Source organism: Punica granatum, chromosome 3 (genome assembly GCF_007655135.1).
Source record: "Punica granatum isolate Tunisia-2019 chromosome 3, ASM765513v2, whole genome shotgun sequence".
NCBI lineage: Eukaryota > Viridiplantae > Streptophyta > Magnoliopsida > Myrtales > Lythraceae > Punica > Punica granatum.
In genome coordinates, this window is record NC_045129.1 from 30,834,274 (window position 1) to 30,860,731 (window position 26,458).

General features: G+C 37.0%; 1 protein-coding gene and 2 pseudogenes across 2 annotated transcripts; all 3 read right to left on the reverse strand.

The window, feature by feature from the left end:
• Window positions 1–12,167: 12,167 nt before the first annotated feature.
• LOC116199078 lies at window positions 12,168–13,288 on the reverse strand (annotated as a pseudogene).
• On the reverse strand, window positions 12,670–15,122 carry LOC116199079 (kiwellin-like). 2 transcript variants are annotated; one of them, XM_031529373.1, is made up of 2 exons: window positions 14,282–15,122; window positions 12,670–12,802 (listed from the first exon to the last, which is right to left on the reverse strand). In XM_031529373.1, the coding sequence occupies exon 1, from the start codon at window positions 15,013–15,015 to the stop codon at window positions 14,362–14,364; it is 654 nt and encodes a 217-aa protein (XP_031385233.1). In that variant the 5' UTR covers window positions 15,016–15,122; the 3' UTR covers window positions 12,670–12,802; window positions 14,282–14,361. The 2 variants fall into 2 exon arrangements, with proteins under 2 accessions (XP_031385233.1, XP_031385232.1); XM_031529372.1 differs by lacking the exon at window positions 12,670–12,802 and adding an exon at window positions 13,451–13,817.
• A 7,137-nt stretch (window positions 15,123–22,259) lies between these two features.
• Window positions 22,260–23,266, reverse strand: LOC116201418 (annotated as a pseudogene).
• Between the last annotated feature and the right edge of the window lie 3,192 nt (window positions 23,267–26,458).

Consider the following 26,458-nt stretch of genomic DNA (forward strand, 5'->3'; position numbering starts at 1 on the left):
GTGTGGGGCACGGGTGGGTGAGTGGGAGAAAGAGATCAGAGGATATATCGGTGTAGAGAGAGAGAGAAGCAGATTGAGGAGAAGAAAAGAAAAAGAAGAAGGAAGGTAGTTGGTCAAACGGTCAAAAGGTCAACTCAGTCATTTTCTTTAATTTACAGATGGAATTCCGTTGAAATATCCCGTCGGAAGATTTCCAACAGAATACCCGTTGAAAATCCGTCGAAAAAGATTTCGATGGAATTTTTCCGACGGGGCTATTCTATCGTCATTTTCCATCGGAAAATGTGGACTTTCTAGTAGTGTAATATCAGTTCTATATATGGCAATAAGAGGCTTCATGAATTAATATTTGAGTCATTTGCATTTGGTTTTCGAGTTAGATAAGTGATCCAACTCAACTTGATTTTATGCAATAATTGTAAGTGTTGATAAATATATTAATGTGTGAGAATATATATATATGTATATAGATGTGAAAGTAAATGAGAAATTTATTATTAAAAAGTTGATTTTAAAAGTAATTAGGAAAAGTATGAGTTAAAAAATATTATTAAATGGAAGTGTTAATATGGTTAAGAAAAAATATGAGTGAGAAAGTATTATTAAATGAAAGAAAAAGACAAAATAGTAATGATTATATTGTTAAATTTGAAGAAGAATATAGTTGCGTTGAATAGAGTTGAATTATTATTCAAAAACCAAACAAAGTGAGTTGTTTCAAAACTCTTAATTCTATCGAGACTTGTAGAAATTCTTTTTAATACACTCATTCATATCAATAAGTTCCTTTCTCGATTTTTTTGTCTTTTGTCTGAGCCGCACATATTTGATTATGCTAAAATTTCGAAAAAATGACACTAGTGGTCCTAAAAGTTTGTATTTTTTGACATTGAGTCCTAAAAATTTCACTTTGGAAGATCAAGTCATAAAATGTTTGGAAAAGTGTCAGTGGTGGTCCTATCCATCACTGACCTTCATGGACCTGCTAGCATGGAGTTAACAGCGCTAAGTGTGTACAAGTGGCCGTTAAGTTGGTGACGTGGCACAGCGAGAGTGGTCACGAGTGGATTCAAGACCCGATTTGAAATTTCAACCCGACCGACTTGAAATTTCAGCTCGCCTAACTTGAACCTTCAATACTGAATTATGTACAAGACTGAACTGTGTACATGAGAAAGACTGAACTCTGTACGGGAGGGAAAAATAGGAGAAAGCAACGAAGAAGGCAGGGAAGCAAGCGTAGGTTATGATTCAGGTATCGGGAGAACAAGCAGAAGAGAAGAGGAGAGAAGGTAGCATTGAAGAAGCTACTGTCCTTTTACAGAGTATAGGAGAGGAGGAGAGGAAGTGAGGTTACGAGTGAGTAAAGGAGAGGAGGAGAGGGGATGAGGTTGCAGGCGTGTATTAATAGACCCGACCCGAAGAAGAAAAAGAGGGAAGCTCAGGTAGCAGGATCCACATTGCTCCCGACCTGAAGAAGAAGAAGAGGAAAGCTCAGTATTGATCATTTACTGGGTTTCATGTTGAAGGTTGTAGTAGGTACTGTTAATTTACTGCTGAATTGTTTGGGCAAATCATATTTTAATGAAAGATTGTTAATATTATGATGCTTATTCTGTTACATTGGTCTTGTAGAATGGATGACTTTCACAACTTGAACTATCATGGCGGGTCCTTTAAGGAATAAGGAAGGGAACTATTGTACAGTGAGGGTGAGATATTGCGTTGGGATATTGACGCAAACAAAGTGTTTGTTACTCATATGGTGAAAGAATTGAAAAAGATGGGGTATAAATGCAATGTAGAGGTGGTCTTGTGTAGGGTCCATGGCAAGGGGTTAAAAGAAGGATTATTTGAACTGTACAAGGACAATTATGTTATTCAACTCATAGGGCAGTTGTTGGAGTATAAATATTGCCAACTGTATGTCAAGCACATAATCGACCCTTAAGTGTTTCAGCAACCTAAGGCGACTATTGAGGGAGGTGCTGAGGAGACTGCTGTTGTAAATCCAGCTACAGAAGAAAGTGAAGAAAACAGTAGTGGGAGTGAGAGTGATTTTGCTTATGGGGATGTACTTGTAGATCTAAGTGAAGAAGATGATCCTGAGCTCCAAGACATTAAATCCCAAGTTCAAATTGCAAAAAAGAAAAGAGCTAAAATGTTAAAGAGTTTGAGACTACGGAAGGATGTACAAACTATTATAAGGGAAGTAAGAGAAGATAAGCAGGAAAACAAGGGCAAAAAGAAAGAGGGTGCTATTGGTACTGGTGATGCAGCTTATGAAGGATACATAATTGATTATCTATCTTCTAATGAGGCATGCAGCATTAGCTCTGGTGAATTAAGTTTAGAGTTTGGGGATGATAAAGAGACATTGAGAGAAAAGCAACTCAGAAGTTACTTCAAAAAGTCAAGTACATTCCCTCAATATGAACCGACTTGTGAGTGGCCTAGTTTTACTGTAGGTCAACTATTTGAAGATGGAAACTAGTTTAAGGATGCAATTTGTTTGGCTTCTGTGAAGATCTAAGGAAACCTATACTTCAAAAAAAATTGTAAAAAGTATATAAGAGAGAGGTGTACAGAGAGGAACCGTTCTTCAAAGATAGTTGCTAAATTCATGAAGAATCTTGGTGCTTACCAGGTAAGGAAAATCTTTGACAATCACACATGCAATATAACTTACAACAATAGTAGCGTGAATAGCCAATGGTTGGCTAGACATTACATGGGCACAATCAGGTCACTTCCATCCATTAAATTAAATGAATTCAAAAAGCTAGTGAAGGAGCAGTTAGGTGTTGAGGTATCTAGATCCCAGTGTATTAGGGCAAAGGAAAAGGTCTATACTTTGTTGGTTGGTGATAGTAAAGCAGAGTATGCATTGATGTGGTTTCATTCTGATGAGTTGAAGAGAGCAAATAGGGATTTCTCTGTCTGTATGATGGTTCAAAGGCCAATACCAACTGAGCCACCTATTTTTGATAGATTTTATGTGTGCTTTGATGCTTTGAAGACAGGATTTGTAAAGGGGTGTAGGCAAATAATTGGTGTTGATGTTTGTTTCTTGAAGACAGTGGTTAAGGGTCAACTGCTAACTGACATTGGTAGGGATGGGAACAATCAAATATTTCTCATTGCTTGGGTCGTAGTTCAAGTTGAGAGTAGAGATACATGGTTATGGTTTTTGAGTCTGCGTAAGGAGGACTTAAACATAACTGATGGCTTAGATTGGTCAATCATATCTGATCAACAAAAAGTGATGTAAATAATATACATACAGATTAATTATTCCCTTCATGTTATTTTCAAAAAGTGTTAATTTTTGTTTTTTTTACATAGGGATTGGTACAAACAGTAGCTGAGTTATGCCCTCATATAGAGCATAAAATGTGTGCAAGGCACATCTATGCTAATTAGGGTGGAAGTCACAAGGGGCCAAAGATATAGAGGCAATTCTAGAACATTGCCAAATCAACCACTGAAGCCGATTTTAAGGAAAATATGGAATTACTCCGTAAAATGTCACCCCAAGCATATGAGGACTTGCTAGAAAGATCAAGATCCAAGTACTGGTGTAAGACTTTTTTTAATCCCATGGTTAAATGTTACATTATTGATAATAATCCGTGTGAAGCCTTTAATGGGAGAATACTTGAAGTAAGATGTAAATCCATTTATTTGATGTTAGAGGACATTAGGAAGTTGGTGATAGAAAGGATCCCCACTTAGAGAGCAAACCGTGAGAAGTGGACGAATGATTTTGGTCCTATGATTGAAAAAAAAATTGCAAGAATATATGAAATTGAGTAGGTATTGTCATGTTACTTGGAATAGTGAAAATGGTTATGAGATCGAGACTTGGGACACCAAGTATGTGGTTGACATCAAGAATAAATCATGTGACTGTAGAGCATGGCAGCTTTCTGGAATTCCTTGTTATCATGTTGTCTGTGCCTTGTTAGATAAGGGTTTAGACTCAAGTGATTGTGTTAATAGCTTTTACAAGAAGGAGATGTTTTTACAAGCTTATGGGAAGGTGATGGAGCCTGTGAGGGACCCCAAGTTTTGGGAGAGAACTAACATGCATGAACCACTTATATCTCCAAAGTTAAAGAAGAAGAAAGGTAGACCAAAGAAATTGAGAAGAAAGACAGTGTTGGAGACTACCGTTGGAAAAGATGGGGTTGAATAAATGTCATGTAAAGGTACAACAAATACGTGCAGTCTATGTAGGCAACCTGGTCATAATAAGAGGAGGTGTAATCTAAAAGGCGAAGATAACACTGAACCGGTAAGTTCACTTGAACTTTAACGGATGATGGATTTCATTATTTGTCTGTGTGAACTAAATTTGCATTTTGGTTAGCAGGCTGTATGTGGATCTGCAGGCCCTCTTCCTATAGTGCAACAAATGCCAACCCAACAAAATACAAAGGTATGTTCAACAATGATATGTATGGTATTACATACTAGATATCCAATATACGATTCATTATATCATTTTATTTGTCACTTTAAACATCCATGATAATTAGGGGCAAAAAAGGCCTGAGGATCTTGGAGATGGAGGAAGTAGGAAAAAATCTAGCTCATAGAAGGGAAGATCTGACCTTCAATCAAGAGCTACAGAGATCAGTGCAGCTACATATGAAGGCCACGCATCCTCAACTCAGTCGTCAGAACAAAACAGAAGCATTGTAGCAACAACTCCAACTGTTAATAGAGAATACATTGTAATGAATGTGAGTAAATTACTGTAATGCAAGTCATCCTCTAATTAATTTTACCATATTATTTGTGGACACATATATGTGTAATACATCTTTGTGTATGTGCAACTTGGAAGTATAGTAGAATTGTTCGTGGCTAGGGAGGCTGATCACTCAAGGCAGATAGTGACAGTCAACCAACTTCAAGCCCAAGCACAAGGGAGATCAAACCAGAAAAAGTCAAAGGCAATCACAAAAATGGGACTGCACTCATCTCAAGGGAGTTTAAGTGGAAAAAGAGTCTGATGGAATCGGTGTCATGGTTATGGTTTTGGTTGTGCTGAAGCATTATTGTCCGAGTTGAAGAAGATCTGTATAGTTTTTGTTGTATTTTCAACCTTTAAGATGTCAACAAGACCTGCAATATTAGTATGGTTATGTATGACATAAGTTATGGTTGTGTATTTTGTTGAATTCTCGCAATTTGCTCTTTGCCAATGCAGAACAGTGGTTATGGTTGTGTATTTTGTTGAATTCTCTCAATTTGTTCTTTGCTAATGCAGAACAGTGGTTATGATTATGTATTTTGTTGAATTCCAGCAATTTGTTCTTTGCCAATGCAGAACAGTGATTATGGTTATGTATTTTGTTGAATTCTTGCAATTTGGCCAATATTACAGAGACATATTTTGTTGAATTCCTACAATTTGTTTTGTAATGTTGGGCAAATATATGTTATACATGATTGTTAACTGTCTCTGTAATATTAGCCAAATATGTCTCTGTAATGTTGGGCAAATATCTGTTATACACTATTGTTAACTGTCTCTGTAATGTTGGTCAAATATGTCTCTATAATGTTGGGCAAATATCTATTACACACTATTGTTAATTGTCTCTGTAATATTAGCCAAATATGTCTCTATAATGTTGGGCAAATATTTGTTATACATGATTGTTAACTATCTCTGTAATATTCGCCAAATATGTTTATATAATGTTGGGCACATATCTGTTATGCACGATTGTTAACTGTCTCTGTAATATTCGCCAAACATGTCTCTCTAATGTTGGGCAAATATATGTTATGCACGATTGTTAACTATCTCTATAATATTCGCCAAATAGTTCTGCAGATTGCTCTCTCTTCTCTGTAGTGTTGGCCAAATAACATTGAACTATCATAACATATACAATTATACAAAATAGATACATAAAAAATACAGAACATAATGTTCTTTCTTCTCTTTAATATTGATTGCTCTGTCTTCTCCATATTATTGGCTAGAACGGTTAAAAGAGTTAACAGATACAGAGCAGATACAGTTAATACAAATAGTTCTGCAAATTGCTCTCTCTTCTCTATACTGTTGGCCAAATAACTTAACAAAGTAATGTTGGCCAAATAGACAACAACTTTGGCATCATTGGGCAACAATCTCCACACATTACATTGAACTATCAGAACAGATACAGAACAAAATGGCCACGCTGAATAGACAACAACAGAAGGCCATGCAGAACAGATAACAACAGAAGGCCACACATAGCTAAATAGATAACAAACTATAGAAATCAATAGAACTATGACCATATCAACAGATACAATTAACATATACTGAATGGCCACGCAAAACAGACAAGAACAGACGACAACGCAGAACTAAACACCAAACAAACTGCAAAACTCAACATAGTATGATCATATCAGAGAAGGAGCAGCTCATTTCCAACAGAACTACGCACTTGCAATATTAGCATATCAAAGAAGATATCCAAACACCAAACATTGTATTCCATTAGCAATAACAGAGTCGTCTCAGTACAAATTAGAAGCTTACGAGTCTACAGTATTACATTAGCAATAACAAAGTCGTCTCAATACAAATTACAAGCCTACAAGCCTACAGTGAATTAACGGATTTGCAGGGTCGGAAGCCTACTAGCCAATACATAATTTACATCTGAAGCAGATCCCAAATAAAATTCCAATCATAATTGCAATGCAAACTGCAGAAACAACTACCATAACATCAAAAGCATAACTCTGTCAGTGCTTTAACTCCTCCTCCAATTCGTTAATCTTTAATTTCATACACGTCATTTCCCATTCAGACAAGGAAACTTCTTCCACACCAATTTCTAAAATCGATTTCGACTGAGAAGCATCAAATTGATTGTCAATCCACCTAAAATAGCTACACCCCCCATTTTCCCGGTACCTTGGGCATCCAACGAATCTCCTACCTAGGTTGTTTGGCCTACGTGATGTCTTCTGTTGAACTCGCAATCCGTAGCTACAAGGGGCCGCATTGCTCCCAGAAAAGCTTGAACATTCCCTTGAACTAGAAGTCTCCACTCGTCGGTGCCTTCCTCTAGAAGCTTGTTGTCCACGTCTTATGACGGCTTCCATGCCAGTATTCGAAGAGCTTGCACGGGATTAGGGTTTCAATCGAAGGATGGGATTAGGGTTTCAATCGCCGAGCTCGCAGGGGGATTTCGAAGATCGATTTTGGGAATTTTAGGAGGGGATTAGGGTTTTAGGATGGGATTTCGAAGTTCGATTTTGGGGATTTCAAGAGGGATTAGGGTTTTAGGACAGGATTTCGAAGCTCGATTTTGGGATTTCAGGACAAGATTTCGGAGCTCGATTTTGGGGAGATTAGGCAGGGAATTAGAGTTTCAATCGATTTTGGGGATTTCGAGAAGGGATTACGGTTTCAAGAGGATTTCTGGATGGGATTTCAAGGGATTTCAGGGGGGGGGATTAGGGCTTCCAATTTCAAGGGGATTTCTGGATGGGATTTCAAGGGATATCAGGAATGGGGAGAGGATTATTAGGCTTTCTGATTTTGGGGAATTTGGGAAATTAGGGTTGATCGTCTGAATTGGGGAAAGCAAGGGAATCCGGAGGGGATTAGGGTTTCCGATTTGGGGGAATTTGGGAAATTAGGGTTCATTGTTTGAATTGGGGAAAGGAAGGAAATTGGGAATTCGATTTTATTGGTATGATGTTAGGTCGAGTATAAGCCCCCTGTTTCGGAGCTTCATGTTTCAAGCCGGGTCTTTCAAATCGGGTCTTGAATCCACTCATGACTATTCCCGCCATACCACGTCACCAACTTAACGGCCACCTGTATGCACTTAACGCTGCTAAGTCCATGCTGGTAGGTCCGTGAAGGTCAGTGATGGATATGACCACCATTGACATTTTTCCAAATATTTTAGAACTTGATTTCCCTAAATGAAATTTTTAGGACTCAATGTCAAAAAATAACAAACTTTTAGGACCACTAGTGTATTTTTCCCCTAAAATTTCATTCATCGACCTTTGGATCACAAAATTTCAATAAAAGAAAAAAATAAAAAGAATGAGTTTTGATTAGAATGCATCCAATGAGTGTATTTGAAATGAAATATATTTTCTAAAATAACCCATTCGTTAACTGGCATATAACAATTCCCATTAAAAATATTGAAAATAAAATAAAAAATCATATTCGATAAATAATTGACCCATTTTTATGTATTTCAACTATAAAAATTCAAATTATAAATTAAATAAAAATTTATATTTCTTAATATAATAATGAATTAGTATATCAAAGTAATCTTGAATTTGATATATGAATTGATTCTTTCAATTTTTAGGAAATAAAAAATTTACTTGATTATACATTGACTGAATGTAAAAATAAAATCGTACTTGCGATATTCTATATGTGACTAGATAGTGGTGGGATCGATCTCATTCAGTAATCCACTCTGTTGATTTGCTGCGTGCTTATACTGATAATAAAATCTAGTAGGTTCGGCATCTACACATTGTACTGTTTTATCCTATCACCTCAAATGATTAATGGATCACATCTTCTCGGTAAAACTCACGGTTGGCTCCGCAGTTTCCTCATAGTTTGACATTGTTTTGCATTTGCAACACAAATCCCTTTTTTGGCTACCATGTGGCAAATCTCTCGAAAGTACAGTGCAGTGCTTGCCAAGGCACGATCCCAAGGGTGTTGCAGCGAAACCACCAACCGACTTCATATGGCGCTAGAGCATAGCTTCATGGCACGAGAGATTCATAGGTCTAGATGGTGGGCTGGATTTAAAGGTGTAATAGGTTGAATGGGAGTTGAAGTGATGATGCGATCAGAGGATTACACTGCTCCAGAATGTAGCCGCTAAGATCCTTGCAAAGGAGAGCGTTTGACCTATTGCCCCGAGATGTTGAAACTTGAAAGCTGATTCCACGGGTAGTGAGTCCATGGCTGTAGTGGGTCCATGAATGGACTGGGTCTCAGTTGCAGATAACTGAAATAATACGCTTTGGTCTGGGACCTTTGGCTCGAGGAATGCCACCTTGATTTAGAGGTTGAAACAAGTAGAGACTTACGGATCGAATTGAATAACTCTGGAAGATAGAATGGATTCATGCATAAGATAGTAAAAGTGCGACAAATGTAATAATAAAGATAAGGTGCTATTCGATTTATGTGTCCAAGGGGTAAGTTCAGCTCGATGTATATAGGCCTTCAACGTATCGCGTAAGATAACAAGATTGGAAAATATCTAGAAAAATGGCCAACTAACTAATCATGAAAGGAATCCTGAGATTATGGATAAAATCAATTATTTGGCATCCTAACCAACCAAATCAAGAGCATTAAAAGATAACAAATCCAAACTACAAATGGTAGGCCGCCTCAGGGTCAATTAATGACAAACCTCCCCACATTTCTTCCCCGTGTTTGTTTCCTTGGCTGATCTTAAGGCCTTTGCTGTGATGCCAGGGCCTCGACAATTCCTTCATTGGCCTATGGAGAAGAGCCCGGGGCGGGGGCAATTGCGGCCCCGTGACATTTCCAAATATTAAGGCCTTCGCTTGATACCAAGGCTCCTCTTGTTTTTCGAATTATAATCTTACTCAACTCAATTTTATTTTTCTCTCAATTTATGATTACTTTTTTTTATCTTTTTTTTCTCAAATTTAATAATAAATTCTCTTACATATTTTTCTAATCATTTTTATAATCAATTTTTAATAATAAATTCCTATTTACTTTCATATATATATATATATTTATATCATTTTTTAATAATAAATTTCACATCTATATATACATACATATGTATATTATCACACATAAATATATTTGTTAACACTTGCAAAACCAAGTTAAGTTGGATCATTATGCAACTTGAAAGCCAAATGCAAGCTACGGATTTTGAAATTTTACCTCATAACAAATAGAATTGGCCCTCTTGAAATATGTATCTATTTGATTTTGCCCCCCATATTTTATTTCACAATCCAACTCGAAAATCAAACGCATGTTAAGGATTTTGAAATTTTACCTCATAACAGATAGAATTGGCCCTCCTGAAATATGTATCTATTTGATTTTGCCCCCATATTTTATTTGACATTCCAACTAAAAGTTAAAAATTCTTAATATACCGTTTCTTTTAGGGGAAAAAAAATGGAAGGTCCATAGTCATCATAATTAAAGTTTGGGGGAAAAAGAAAAGGCATTAAAAGTTTCAAATATAAAATTTCTTGATTTCAATTCAATAATAATAGGTATTATACCAGATCCCTTTATCCCTCCATTTCTATAGAATTTTAAACAGAATGAAAGAATCCTACTTTACTAACTTGGGTTGGTTTAGGTGGGGTAGTACCTCTTTTCCTCGTGGATGGACGAAAGAAGGGAAGTTATAGATAACAATGAAGGCTCGTGAAGTAAATAGCAAGACAACAAGCAACAGTTTCTCTGGCCCCTAACCTTTTTAACTATTAAACAAGCGTGTTAGCGCCCCTCTCTCTAAAGGGGCGTAAGCACGTATCACTCGTTAGGCGATGAGATTCATTCACTTGCATTCCCTGCTAGCACCACAAACAGCTCCAGCCGACACGCCCCTACTACAGTTGCACAGCCTTTCCTTGGGTTCGTAGAGTTGTACGCTGCGTCAGTTGGGTTTCCCATTTACCCACAACGTAAGAGCCGTCCCCACTAGGCAGACAGCCATAGATCATAACGCACTATTCGCACAATAAATCCACTAAAATCTCAAGTTAGAGTATGACCAATGGAAATTTTTAGGATCGAGAGAATTTTACTTTTTAATAAGCATATCTGAATTAATCGAATCTATTGGTATTCCGATTACCATATGGTGCAAACTTGAAAAAGGCTCCCTTTCTCTTTTGCTTAAAGCGTTTCCTTGAGTCAAAATTTGAAGTCTTCATAGAAGTTGTGTCTGTTAACCGTTGTTTCCAGTGGATTTGTGACTTGTTTCTTTCAGCAATTCAACTTTATGTCTATCACGATAAACCCAAACACAAACACACACATCTGATAACGTTGTCATTCTAATTATTTTTTTGTGATAGTTTTGAGAGAATAGATTAATATACAGTTAAGATTAAGACTAATTAATCGCATGGATTAAATATTGATTGGAAGTGCCCGCCAGAAGAAGGCACAGATTAAGCTCAACAAACCATTTTGGTGGCCGGATCTTTTTGCCGCCTTGACGGGGTATACAAATGAACATGCCTCCTCCGATCTGCCCAGACCTTACATTTAAGATAATCTTTTATCTTATCATTTGTATTATAGAACGACTGATGCGGAAAAAAGTCTGCTGAAAATCTTCTCCCCATCACGAAGAACTCTCGGGTCCTCCTTGGAGTCTGACCGCCGGTCTGTGACTTGCAAGAAGGGCTTTCGGGTTGGTGACCAAGAGCCCTCTCCAACACTCCAGTTAGAGAGTGGTATGGGAAAGTAATAACGAGAGTGTATGTCTTGAATTTACCTTGGAAGCTTCACTATAGAGGCAAAGAATGAAGATGATGAATGTGAAAGTCGGTTGGGCCTTATCAATGGGTCCTAGAGGCTCTCATGAGATTTAATTAACCGAATGAGCTGTAAATTATCTATATATCAACGAAACTTTGTAGTCTGTACTCGCAGTCCAAACAAATATCTCATGTTATACCAATATGCGATCATATATGTGATATATCTATCTGCTATGACAAATTCAACATAAATGGCAATGCGGACAAGCCCTTTATTGCTAGCCCTATGCAATCAAGCTATTAATTATGGATATAGTTAAATTCTGTGATGCAATCATCGTATACTACCGTCATCTTTTGGACAATCGGATGACCATTTATATAATTATCCATCTATTTATCACTGGCTGCAATCCAAAGTTTAGATTAGTGATTGTACCAAAAAATGATTCGCAGGTTCAACATATATATTAGACTTTTGTACGATTTTATTACTTTTAAACTCCTTGCATATCGTGGATCGATAGATCACATATACATACACAACAAATATGCCCTATATGTGTAGACACATTTATTCAACGGGGGGTATATGTAGTAATAGTGGCTCCGAGAATTGCGGCAGGCTCTCATGGAAGAAATGATGATGCATGGCAGATGGCACAGGCCTAAGCCATGGACCAGGTTATATTCTCTTCACCATCATCGATATTGAGCCCCAGCGCGTCCCACACGGAGCTTGAGGCATCAACTATATTGTTCCGACATGGAGGCTGATTCGCGTGCTCCGAGTCACACCCGTTCATGGAGTCACACTCGTCGACCACCTTAGCAGTCATGCTGCGCCCGGTCTTCGTGGAAGTTATCTTGACCATCTATCCGCAGTGGGAACCCCCTGCACACCAGCCGGTTGACAGTGCGACAACATGCTCGGAGTTAGAGTGATACGTATCATCGCACTTCGACGGGTCCCCACCATCCCGACCCTCGCGAAAATCGTTGTTGGTCAGGGTGGCGCTGGTTGAGGACGTGACAGGCGGCGAGCACTGGTACTTGAGGTATGAGTTGCCGTCAACCTCACAGTACATGGTGCCAGAGGGTTGACATGACCGGGCGGACAGGGATGGGAGAGAGTTCGTGCATATGTGGGTGCCGACCTCCGGGTCATCTGTGCACCTTCCGTTAATGCATATCAACTGGCCACCGCAGTCGTCCAGTGTGGTGCATGGGCCATTGCACGACGAGACGGCAATGGATGGGAGAGGAAAGGAGGTGAGGGCTAGCATGAGCATGAGAGAGGCCATCATTAGGATTACAACCCTCTCCATATTGGAATTAGCTAAAGACTGGATATAATTACTCACACAATTAAGCTCTTAATAGCTAAGTGTATTGCTTAATTGGTGAGGAGAAGTGAGGCATTGATGGGCTTTATATAGCGGGTGATCCACTTGAACCCTTCCCAATTGGCTTTTGGGTTCAAACACAATGTAGTGAATGAAATCTTGGTCGTTTATAATAATGTCGTATTGTGTTGACTTCAGAGTCTTCGTCATTTTCTCTGTGTCGTATTGTCGCCGGTATGTAAATGCTGTGCAGTTGTGCAGTCATCTACTCCAATCACGGGGGTTTTATACGGGACAATTTATATCACCTTAGTAAGTGCACTGATTCTATTGAAAAATATTGTACTTTTATTCAAATGCGTTATACTGACGATTCCATAGTTTATCCTATCAAAAATTATGTTGTCATATAAAGAGGATATATACATTTATTGTCAATGATATATATCTTGTCTTATATTTTATACCATTATCAAAGAGAAAATTTCATTTTATACCGTAATCATTCTCTGGTTTGGAATAAAAACTTAAAATCTCGCTATCAATTTTTCTAATTATATTATACATAAACTACTAAATTCTCTCCTATTTTTATGGGTGATATTAAAAAGAAAAATATTTAAAAAACCAGCTACTCTATTTTCTCAAAAATCTCCTCTACTATACTATGCCTTTTCTATGAAATTAATTAAAAGAATCTAAAAGTAATTACCCAAAAAAATCTAAAAGTGAGTAAATATTTACCGAGTGTTACTTATTTACTTTGAATAAGTAACAACCAATTAAAATATATATAATTAGGAATATGTGAGACTACTATGAGCCTAATATATCCCATGCCGCTCATGTATTCAGGTCGTCCTTTCATAAAAGATCCAATGAGGTCATCCTATCAGAATACAACGGCATGCGAATGTAACACCTCGCTTTGTTCCAATTCAGAAAGAACTGCGAAAATCGTCAAAGACAAATGAATGGCCTGGGAAAAAAATCATATTTATTGGTATATGCGATCATATATGTGATATATCTATCTGCTATGACAAATTCAACATAAATGGCAATGTGGACAAGCCCTTTATTGCTAGCCCTATACAATCAAGTTATTAATTATGGGTATAGTTAAATTCGGTGATGCAATCATCGTATACTACAGTCACTTTTTGGACCATCGGATGACCATTTATATAATTATCCATCTATTTATCAGTGGTTGCAATCCAAAGTTTAGATTAGTGATTGTACCAAAAAAATGATTTGCGGCATAGAACGTTCAACTTATATATTAGACTTTCATAGGATTTTATTACTTTTAAACCCCTTGCGTATCGTGGATCGATAGATCACATATACATACACAACAAATATCTCCTATATATGTATACACATTTATTCAACAGGGAGGTATATACCTGCATGTAGTAATAGTAGCTCCGAGAATCGCGGCAGCTTCTCATGGAAGAAATGATGATGCATGGCAGATGGCACAGGCCTAAGCCATGGACCAGGTTATACTCTCTTCACCCACATCGATATCGAGCCCCAGCGTGTCCCACACGGAGCTTGAGGCATCAACTATGTTGTTCCTACATGGAGGCTGATCCGCGTGCTCCGAGTCACACCCGTTCATGGAGTCACACTCGTCGACCACCTTAGCAGTCACGCTGCGCCCGGTCTTCGTGGAAGTTATCTTGACCATCTGCCCGCAGCGGGACCCCCCCGCGTACCAGCCGGTTGACAACGCGACAACATGCTCGGAGTTAGAGTGGTACTTATCATCGCACTCCGACGGGCCCCCACCATCCCCACCCTCGCTAAAATCGTTCTCGGTCAGGGTGGCGCTTGTCGAGGACGTGACCGGCGGCGAGCAGTGGTACTTGGGGTACGACTTGCCCTTACAGTTCAGGGTGCCGGAGGGTTGACATGACCCGCCGGACGGGGAGAGGGGAGAGTTTGTGCATATGTGGGTGCCGACCTCTGGGTCATCGGTGCACCTTCCGTTAATGCATATCAACTGGCCACCGCAGTCGTCCAGTGTGGTGCATGGGCCATTGCACGACGAGACGGCAATGGATGGGAGAGGAAAGGAGGTGAGGGCTAGCAAGAGCATGAGAGAGGCCATCATTAGGATTACAACCCTCTCCATATCGGAATTAGCTAAAGATTGAATATAATTACTCACACACAATTAAGTTCTTAATAGCTAAGCGTATTGCCTAATTGGTGAGGAGAAGTTAGGCATCGATGGGCTTTATATAGGGTGTGATACGCTTGAGTCCTTCCCAATTGGCTTTTTGTGTTCAAACACAATGTAGTGAATGAAATCTTGGTCGTTTGTAATAATGTTGTGTTGTGTTGACTTCAGAGTCTTCTTCAATTTCTCTGTACCGTAATGTCGCCGGTATTTAAATGCCGTGCAGTTGCATTCATCTACTCCAATCACGGGGGTTTTATACTTGACAATTTATATCACCTTAGTAAGCGCACTGATTCTATTGAAAAATATTGTACTTTTATTCAAATGCGTTATATTGTGATTCTAAGGGTCATTACAATAATAAATTTTTAAAACAATATGAATTTAAATAGAATTACCTCACCTTTCAATCGAGTTACCCCACCTATCACGGTGGCAAATTGTCACCACACGACTTTTGATTTGAAAAACTGAATCCATAGTTTCACCGATAAAAAATTCTGTTGTTATACAAAGAGGATATATACATTTATTGTCAATGATATATATCTTGTCTTATATTTTATACCATTATCAAAGAGAAATTTTCATTTTATACCGTCATCATTCCCTTATTTGGAATAAAAACTTAAAATCTCGCCATCAATTTTTCTAATTATGTTATACATAAACTACTAAATTCTCTCCTATTCTTATGGGTAATATTTAAAAAACCAGCTACTCTATTTTCTCAAAAATCTCCTCTACTATGCCTTTTTTTATGAAAATAATTAAAAGAATTTAAAAGGGTCTAAAAGTAATTACCCAAAAAAAGTCTAAAAGTGAGTAAATATTTAGTGAGTATTACTTATTTACTTTGAATAGGTAACAATTAATCGAAATATCTATAATTAGAATATCAACCTTACATGTATTCTGATAGGATGACCTCAATCGTAATACTCATTCAATATTTGGTGTTGAAAAGTGTCATTCAAGACAGCAATCTTGCATGCGGAAAGTGCATGCCAAAAGGCTAGCATGTATGTAGGTAGGTAGGTATGTATACATGTATGCATGCATGTATGTAAGTGTACATATATATATATATATATATATATATACATGTGTCTTTTCCGAAAGTTTTCACCAGAAAAATGGCAATGGAACAGAGAAAATATAAAAATTAGGTAATAGACCGAGAATATTTCTAAACTTAACGGGGGCCGGCCAATCAGTCAAATAATATATTCCTCGGCCTCTAAAGCATGCGAAATTTTTTACGGTACTTAAGAAAGGACGCTCCATCTTATCGGCACTGATCAATTTTAGCAGATTCCTACCATTCATTACATAAACAGTTCATCAGGTCTCGATAGTCATTGGATCAATGTGGACGGAATAGTCATACCCTCTCATAAATATTTCGATACAATTAACCACCGTAACTTCCCTCGGTTTTATGGTAATCGGGATATAGTCGAATTTAGTAGTCAATACTCAACCGAGTCGACGGGCAATCAGTGCTTTAGACTGTTGCTCTTTCATAAAGGATCCAATGAGATATCTAGACAGCGGCATGCGAAAGTAACACATTGCTTTGTTCCAATTCAGAAAGAATTGTGAAAATCGTTAAAGACAAATGAATTCGTCTAGGAAAAAAAATCATATTTATTAGTCATGCCGTGGGGGAACAAGCTTGTTACTAGTCGCTTTTCTTAAGGATTTACATTAATGTAGTGTTGCATATAACTTGTAGCATCTTTTGCCGAATTGCAAATTTTAACATTACCTAACTGATGAACAGAATCAGAAATCATGTAGTAAGTAGCACATAATCCCCAGCTAAAGAGAAACCACACTGGGCCCAATCAGCCCAACAGTGCAGGTCCATTAGACTTGGGCCCACAGTTGTCAATGGTCCAATAATCTAAGAGTCAAACCACATAATATCATCTATGGGCTTCTGGGCCTCCAGCTTTATTAGGCGATATATAGAACACAAACTCGGCCGGTCTATGGCGATGAAAGGACCCGGGAGCCTCTCGAGTCGCGAGGCTAGTAGTGCGGACCGTAGGGCTCGAACTTGATTTGCTCAACTGAAGAGCCTACTCGGTGGAATGGAAAAGAAAATTGCATCTCATTTTATATTGCCCCGTTCGCTCGAGCCGAAGTATTGGGAGTAGCTCAGCTAGTTGATCGCCCCAAGATTGCTCCTTCTACATGATATGTTCATATTATAGCCAATTACTAGTTTTCAATCTCCTATGTTGCACGAGTTTATATACATATAATAATTACTCACAATTTACAAAGATAAATTTACTTGTTATGAACAATAGTTACTATGATTTTAATGTTTTGATAATTTTTTTTATTAAAAATGACTCTTAGTAACTTATATTTTAATTTTTGTGATGCAAAGATGTGACTCATTGGTTTGTGATAAAAAAGTTTATTATGTCTTACTATGAACAGAAGTCCATATATATCTTCTCGTGATATTAAAAGTGATACATATCTTTTAAAATAATAATTGAGCGTCATAAATTTTTTAATATTTTAAATAAAAAAATGAGAAAATTTAGTGAGTTGAGTGCTAGTCTAGAAATCGAGAAAATAGAAAGGTGAGAGTTTTCAAATAGAGTTTCCAACGATTATGTGCTTTCATTGAGCGGAAGTCCATATATATCTTCTCGTGATAATAATTGAACGTTATAAAATTTTTAATATTTAAAATAAAAAAAAATTACGAAAATTTAGGGTGCTGAGGGTTAATCTAAAAAAATAGAGTTGATCTGGATTCTTAAATAGAGTAGATATTTAAAGACCAAAGACCAATTATTATGAGTTATTATGAGTAGATATTTAAGGAGTATTACTTATTAGCTTTTATATATTGATTGTGACCAATTATTATCACCAATTATTCATTATATTATATTAATTAACAAATCATGATATTTAAGGAGTATTAGTCATTAGTTTTTATTATACTGATTATGACCAATTACTCATTATATTGATTGTGACCAATTATTATGTCGAGAAAATGGGGCATTAGCTTTAATATATTGACTGTGACCAATTATTATGTCGAGAAAATGGGGCATTAGCTTTTATATATTGATTGTGACCATTTTTTTATGAGTAGTCTCGTCGGTTGACTGACCTGAGTGTCTCACTCATATCTCCATCGATTAGATAAGGGTCTGTTTGGTTTCATGATCAGATTTTAGAATCATGATCTTGATTTTAACTCTACCCACTACACAACAAAAATACACGTTTCCCAAGTCAAATTTATAATACCATCTCATTTGTCTTTTTCCACAATCAAAATCAAAATCAAAATCAAAGTTACTTTAACTCTGAAATCAAATGCTCCCAAAATCACTCACATTGAATGAGTAATAATTAATTAAAATGCATGTAAGTGAATCCATAAGATCACCGTAAATTATATTTACTACTTACATATATTTTTATTGAATATTAAACAATCACTTAACTGACCGTGCTTACTAAATATTTATGTATCCCCGTCCAATAGAGAAATTGTCCCAAATTTCCAAATTTGATCCAAGTGGGTGTGTTTGGTTTCAAAAAATTTGTCAACTCTACTCAACTCAATTCAATTTATCTTCAATTCAACAACAAAACTATTACTTTTCTTTTTTAAAATTTTTTTAATTATTCAATTCAATTTTTAATATTAAATTCTCTCAACTATTCATTATTATTTTTACAATTCAATAATACAATCATGACTTTTTCTCAACTATTCATTACTTTTTTACATTTTTTTTCATAATTCAATAATACAATCATTACAAACAAATTAAAATTAAAATTCAAATCAACTCTAAAATTAAATTAACAAAGTAAAAAAAGACCGTGGCGTGCAGCGACCCCACCCACCGATCAGCAAAGTGATCTTTATTCTCCCATGTCAGAATTGTTTCAAACTTTCACCATTTTGTTATTGTATAGTTGAGAATTGATAATGGTGGATATTATCAGAAGGACCTATACTAGAGTGACATGAGATTATTTTAATTTATTGAACCCGGAATAATTGTCTGTGGACAATTTTCGTATTACTTTTTAACGAGTCACTTCATTGATGCATCCTGTTGAATTATTATTCATGATAAAAATTAATATATTTTATTGCTTAACTTAAGAGGTTATTCCTCCATATATTTTTATGGTTTCACTGGATTACATCGCTTCAGAATTTAATTGCTAAGAGCGTGTGACCTACTGCCTTGAGAAGTTGAAACTCAAAAGCTGATTCCACAGGTAGTGAGTCCATGACCGTAGTGGGTCCATGAATGGACTCGATCTCAGTTGCAGATAACTGAAATAATGTGCTTTGATCTAGAACCTTTGGCTCGAGGAATGCCACATTGATTCAGAGATTGAAACAAGTAGAGACTTACGGATTGAACCGAATAACTTCGGAAGATAAAATGGGTTCATGCATAAGATAGTAAAAGTGCGACAAATGTAATAATAAAGATAAGGTGCTATTCGATAGATGTGTCCACGGGGTAAGCTTAGCTCGATATATATAGGCCTTCAACGTGTCGCCTAAGATATCAAGATTGGAAAATATCTAGTAAAATGACCAACTAACTAATCATGAAAGGAATCCTGAGATTATGGATAAAATCAATTATTTGGCATCCTAACCAACCAAATCAAGAGCATCCAAAGATAACAAATCCAAACTATAACTGGTTGGCCGCCTCATGGCCAATTAATGATAAACCTCCTCACATTTCTTCCCCATGTTTGTTTCCTTGGCTGATCTTAAGGCCTTTGCTGTGATACCAGGGCCTCCACTATTCCTTGATTGGCCTATGGAGAGGCGCCGGGGGAGGGGGCAATTGCCCCCCGTGACATTTCCAAATCTCAAGGACTTTTCTATCATACCATGGCTCCGGTTGTTTTCTGAATCATAATCTTATTCAACTTAACTTTATTTTTCACTCAATTCAATAATAAATTTATTACATTTTTATCTTTTTTCTCAAATTCAATAATAAATTCTCTTTCATACTTATTCCAAGCATTTTTATAATTAATTTTTTAATAATAAATTCCTATTTACTTTCATATCTATATATACATATCATTTTTTATAATAAATTTCACATTTATTTTCATATATATATATACATATATATATATATTATCACATATCAATATATTTGTCAACACTTGCAATTATTGCACAAAATCAAGTTAAGTTGGATCATTATGCAACTCGAAAACCACATGCAAGCTAAGGATTTTTGAAATTTTACCTCAAAACAAATAGAATTGGGCCTCCTGAAATATGTATCCATTTGATTTTGCCCTCATATTTTATTTGATAGTCCAACTAAAAGTTAAAAATTCTTAATACACCGTTGCTTCTTCTTTTTTTAATGGAAGGTCCATAGTAATCATAATTAAAGTTGGGGGGAAAACAAAAAGCATTAGAAGTTTCCAATATAAAATTCTTGATTTCAATTCGATAATAATAGGTATTATACTAGATCTCTTTTCCCTCCATTTCTATAGTATTTTAAAGAGAATGAAAGAATCCTACTTTACTAACTTGAGTTGGTTCAGGTGGGGAAGTACCTCTTTTCCTCGTGGATGGACGAAAGAAGGGAAATTATAGATCGGGGCAGTGAAGGGTCGCGAAGTAGATAGCAAGACAACAAGCAACAGCTTCTCAGGCCCCTAACCATTTTAACTATTAAACAAGTGTGTTAGCGCCCCTCTCTCTAAAGGGGCGTAAGCACGTATCACTCGTTAGGCGATGGGAGTCATTCACTTGCATTCCCTGCTAGCCCCACAAATAGCTCCAACCGACACACCCCTACTACTGTTGCATAGCCTTTCCTTGGGTTCGTAGAGTTGGGTTTCCCATTTACCCACAACGTAGGAGCCATCCCCACTAGGCAGACGGCCACAGATCATAACACACTCTTCGTACAATAATTCCACTAAAATCTCAAGTTAGAGTATGGCCAATGGAAAAATTTTAGGATTGGGAGAATTTTACTTTTTAATAAGCATATATGAATTAATTGAATCAATTGGTATTCCGATTACCATATGGTGCAGACTTGAAAAATGCTCCCTTTCTCTTTTGTTTAAAGTGCTTCGTTGAGTCAAAATTTGAAGTCTTCATAAAAGTTGCGTCTGTTAACCGCTGTCTCCAGTGGATTTGTGACTTGTTTCTTTCAGCAATTCAATTTTATGTCTATCACGGCAAACCCAGAGACACACACATATACATGATAACGTTGTCATTCTAATTATTTTTTGTGATAGTTTTGAGAGAATAGATTAATATACAGATAAGATTAAGACTAATTAATCGCATGGATTAAATATTGATTAGAAGTCCCCGCTAGAAGAAGGCCCAGATTAAGCTCAACAAACCATTTTGGTGGCCGGATCTTTTCGCCGCCTTGACGGGGTATACAAATGAGCATGCCTCCTCCGATCTGCCAAGACCGTACATTTAAGATAATCTTTTATCTTATCATTTGAATTATAGAACGATTGATGCGGGAAAAAAGTCTGCTGAAAGTCTTCTCCCCATCACGAAGAACTCTCGGGTCCTCCTTGGAGTCCGACCGCAGCCCCGTGACTTGCAAAAAGGGTTTTCGAGTTGGTGACCAAGAGCCTTCTCCAACGCTCAAGTTAGAGAGTGGTATGGAAAAGTAATAACGAGAGAGCATGTCTTGAATTTACCTTGGAAGCTTCATTATAGAGGCAAAGAATGAAGATGATGAATGTGAAAGTCGGTTGGGCCTTATCAATGGATCCTAGAGGCTCTCATGAGATTCAATTAACCGAATGAGCTGTAAATTATCTATATATCAATGAAACTTTGTATTCTGTACTCGCAGTCCAAACAAATATCTCATGTTTTACCAATATGCGATCATATATGTGATATATCTATCTGCTATGACAAATTCAACATAAATGGCAATGTGGACAAGCCCTTTATTGCTAGCCCTGTACAATCAAGCTATTAATTATGGATATAGTTAAATTCTGTGATGCAATCATCGTATACTACAGTCACTTTTTGGACCATCGGATGACCATTTATATAATTATTCATCTATTTATCAGTGGTTGCAATCCAAAGTTTAGATTAGTGATTGTACCAAAAAATGATTTGCGCCATAGAACGTTCAACTTATATATTAGACTTTCATAGGATTTTATTACTTTTAAACCCCTTGCGTATCGTGGATCGATAGATCACATATACATACACAACAAGTATCTCCTATATATGTATACACATTTATTCAACAGGGGGGTGTATCCCTGCATGTAGTAATAGTAGCTCCGAGAATCGCGGCAGGTTCTCATGGAAGAAATGATGATGCATGGCCGATGGCACAGGCCTAAGCCATGGACCAGGTTAGACTCTCTTCACCCACATCGATATCGAGCCCCAGCGCGTCCCACACGGAGCTTGAGGCATCAACTATGTTGTTCCGACATGGAGGCTGATACGCGTGCTCCCAGTCACACCCGTTCATGGAGTCACACTCGTCAACCACCTTAGCAGTCATGCTGCGCCTGGTCTTCGTGGAAGTTATCTTGACCATCTGTCCGCAGCGGGAACCCCCTGCGTACTAGCCGGTTGACAGCGCGACAATATGCTCGGAGTTAGAGTGGTAATTATCATCGCACTCTGACGGGCCCCCACCCTCGCTAAAATCGTTCTTGGTCAGGGTGGCGCGGGTCCAGGATGTGACCGGCGGCGAGCACTGGTACTTGGGGTATGACTTGCCCTCACAGTACATGGTGCCAGAGGGTTGACATGACCTGCCGGACAGGGATGGGGGAGAGTTCGTGCATATGTGGGTGCCGACCTCCGGGTCATCTGTGCACCTTCCATTAATGCATATCATCTGACCACCGCAGTCGTCCATTGTGGTGCACGGGCCATTGCACGACGAGACGGCAATGGATGGGAGAGGAAAGGAGGTGAGGACTAGCATAAGCATGAGAGAGGCCATCATTAGGATTACAACCCTCTCCATATTGGAATTAGCTATAGATTGAATATAATTACTCACACACAATTAAGTTCTTAATAGCTAAGTGTATTGCTTAATTGGTGAGGAGAAGTGAGGCATCGATGGGCTTTATATAGGGTGTGATGCATTTGAACCCTTCCCAATTGACTTTTGGGTTCAAACACAATGTAGTGAATGAAACCTTGGTCGTTTATAATAATGGTGTATTGTGTTGACTTCATAGTCTTCGCCAATGCCTCAATGTCGCCGGTATGTAAATGCTGTGCAGTCATCTACTCCAATCACGGGGGTTTTATACGGGACAATTTGTATCACCTTAGCAAGTGCACTGATTCTATTGAAAAATATTGTACTTTTATTCAAATGAATTATATTGTACTTTCATTACAATAATAATTTTTTAAAACTAATAGAGAAGGTTATCCAAAATCTTAACATATCTTATGTCTTTATGGCTCATTATAACTTACCTTGTATATGTTACGTATTTTAGTCGTGTATATATAGTTTCCTTACATAAAACATTGTACACTACTATATATTACAATGAAAGCCACCTCACCTAATAAAGTGAGGATTCAGTCATTACTCTCCTCTTTACATCTCTTTATTGTATCAGAGCAGTAAATCAGGCTAACACTCGTATTGCTCCCTATCTCTCTTGATCCTCACCTGTGGCTTTTCTTGGCCCTTCTCACAGTCTTCTCAATCTCTCCCGTTCTCACCTCAACATTCATGGCTGATATTAATAATACCTCACTCAGTCCTTCTTCTTCATCAACTGTTATTCAAACTCCTTCAAGTATGCTGACGATTCCTGTCAAATTTAATGGCAGAAATTATTTCTATTGGAATGGTGTTATGACACCTCTACTTGCTACCTATAGGTTGCTGGACCATGTTGAAGGTTGAGCCGTTGCACCAAACAAAACCATCACAGGAGCAGATGGAGTTACAACACCTAATCCCGACTATCTGAGGTGGGAATCCATAGATAATTTCACACTAACCTGTGTGATGCTTGCAGTAACAGAGGAAATTAGTGTCACCAATTCACCATCCTTGCTGCTAAAACTTCTCAGGAGGCGTGGACATCCCTTGCGACATCGTTTCTCACTCAGACCACTGCATAGGAGGATCTTCTTGATCAGCAATGGAGTGACTTGAAGAAAGGGAATCAGTCAATGGCGAAATTTATCAAAACGGTGAAAGAACTGGCTTTACGATATGCCCAAATCGGAAAATCCAAAACACCAACAGACATTAATCGCCGAATTTACACAGGGCTTGGTCCCAATTGGGAATCGATTGTCCTAGCCCAGTTAAAGAGGATGCTTACCATGAGTACCGATGAGCTTCAATCTCTGCTTGTCAGTTATGAAGAGCTTGTTATTAGTCGCTTTTCTTAAGGATTTACATTAATGTAGTGTTGCATATAACTTGTAGCATCTTTTGCCGAATTGCAAATTTTAACATTAACTAACTGATGAACAGAATCAGAAACCATGTAGTAAGTAGCACATAATCCCCAGCTAAAGAGAAACCACACTGGGCCCAATCAGCCCAACAGTGCAGGTCCATGAGACTTGGGCCCACAGTTGTCAATGGTCCAATAATCTGAGAGTCAAACCACATAATATCATCTATGGGCTTCTGGGCCTCCAGCTTTATTAGACGATATATAGAACACAAACTCGGCCAGTCTATGGCGATGAAAGGACCCGGGAGCCTCTCGATTCGCGAGGCTAGTAGTGTGGACCATAGGGCTCGAACTCGGCTCGCTCAACTGAAGAGCCTGCTCGGTGGAATGCAAAAGAAAATTGCATCTCATTTATTGCCGGTTCGCTAGAGCCGAAGTATTGGGAGTAGCACAGCTATTGTTTGCCCCAAGATTGCTCCGTCTACATGATGTGTTCATATTATAGCCATCTACTAGTTTTCAATCTCCTGTGTTGCACAAGTTTATATACATATAATAATTACTCACAATTTACAAAGATAAATTTACTTGTTATGAACAATAGTTACTGATGATTTTAATGTTTTGATAATTTTTTTTATTAAAATTGACTTTTAGTAACTTATATTTTAATTTTTGTGATGCAAAGATGTGACTCATTGATTTGTGATAAAAAGTTTATTATGTCTTACTATGAACAGAAGTACATATATATCTTCTCGTGATATTAAAAGTGATACACATTTTTTAAGATAACAATTGAGTGTCATAAATTTTTTAAGATTTAAAATAAAAAAATGAGAAAATTTAATGAGTTGAGTACTAGTTTAGAAATCGAGAAAATTTAGAAAGTTGGGAATTTTCAAATAGAACTCCCAATGATTCTGTGTTTTCATTGAACGAAAGTTCATTTATATCTTCTCGTGATAATAAAAGTTACATACATTTTTCAAGATAATAACTGAATGTCGTAAATATTTTAAGATTTAAAATAAGCAAAAAAAATCGAGAAAATTTAGAAAACTCAGTCTAGAAATCAAGAAAATAGAGCTGATCAGGGCTCTTAAATAGACTTCTTATGAGCGTGTGCATTAGCTTTTATGTATGATTGTTACCGATTATTATGAGAAGTCCTATCCGTTGACCGACATTAGTGCGTCACTCGCATCTCCATCGACTACATATATAATGAGTATTATTCATTGAGTAACAATAAATTAAAATATATATAAGTGAATTTGTAAAATCACTGTGAATCATATTTACCATTTACATATATTTTTATTGAATATTACACAGTCACTTAGCTGAGCATGCTCACTAAATATTTACTTATCCCCATCCAACAGAGAAGCTGTCCCAAATTCTCAAATTTGATCTAAGAGTTTTTGGTGTATTTGATTTTAGAGTTAAGTAGAGTTAAGTTTTGATTTTAATTGGGTTGTAATGATTGTGTTGTTAAATTATGAAAAAAAAAGTATGAAAAAGTAATGAATAGTTAAGAGAAAGTGGTGATTGTGTTTTGTTGAAAAAGTAATAAATAATTGAGAGAATTTAGTATTAAAAATTAAATTGAGTATAATGAAGTTGTATGTTAGTTTATCTATGAAGCCCACCTTTTTGAATTGGAAGAGTTGATTTTTGATGTGTAGTGAGTACAGTTAAAGCTAGAGTTAAAATCTTAAAATCATATTACAAAATCAAACGAGGTTTGTTTCTTTTAATCATTAACAAATTTGAGCATTGACAATAACTGAGTCAAAAAACGACCATTATTCTCCCATGTCATATTTGTTTCAAACTTATCCCGATCATCATTTTGTTATTGGATAGTTGAGAATAAATAATGGTGGATATTATCAGAAGAAAAGATATCAAG

Bases quoted from the DNA above. Each gene is read 5' to 3' on its own strand.
- LOC116199079 (XM_031529373.1), bottom strand. From the start codon at position 15,015: ATGGAGAGGGTTGTAATCCTAATGATGGCCTCTCTCATGCTCTTGCTA.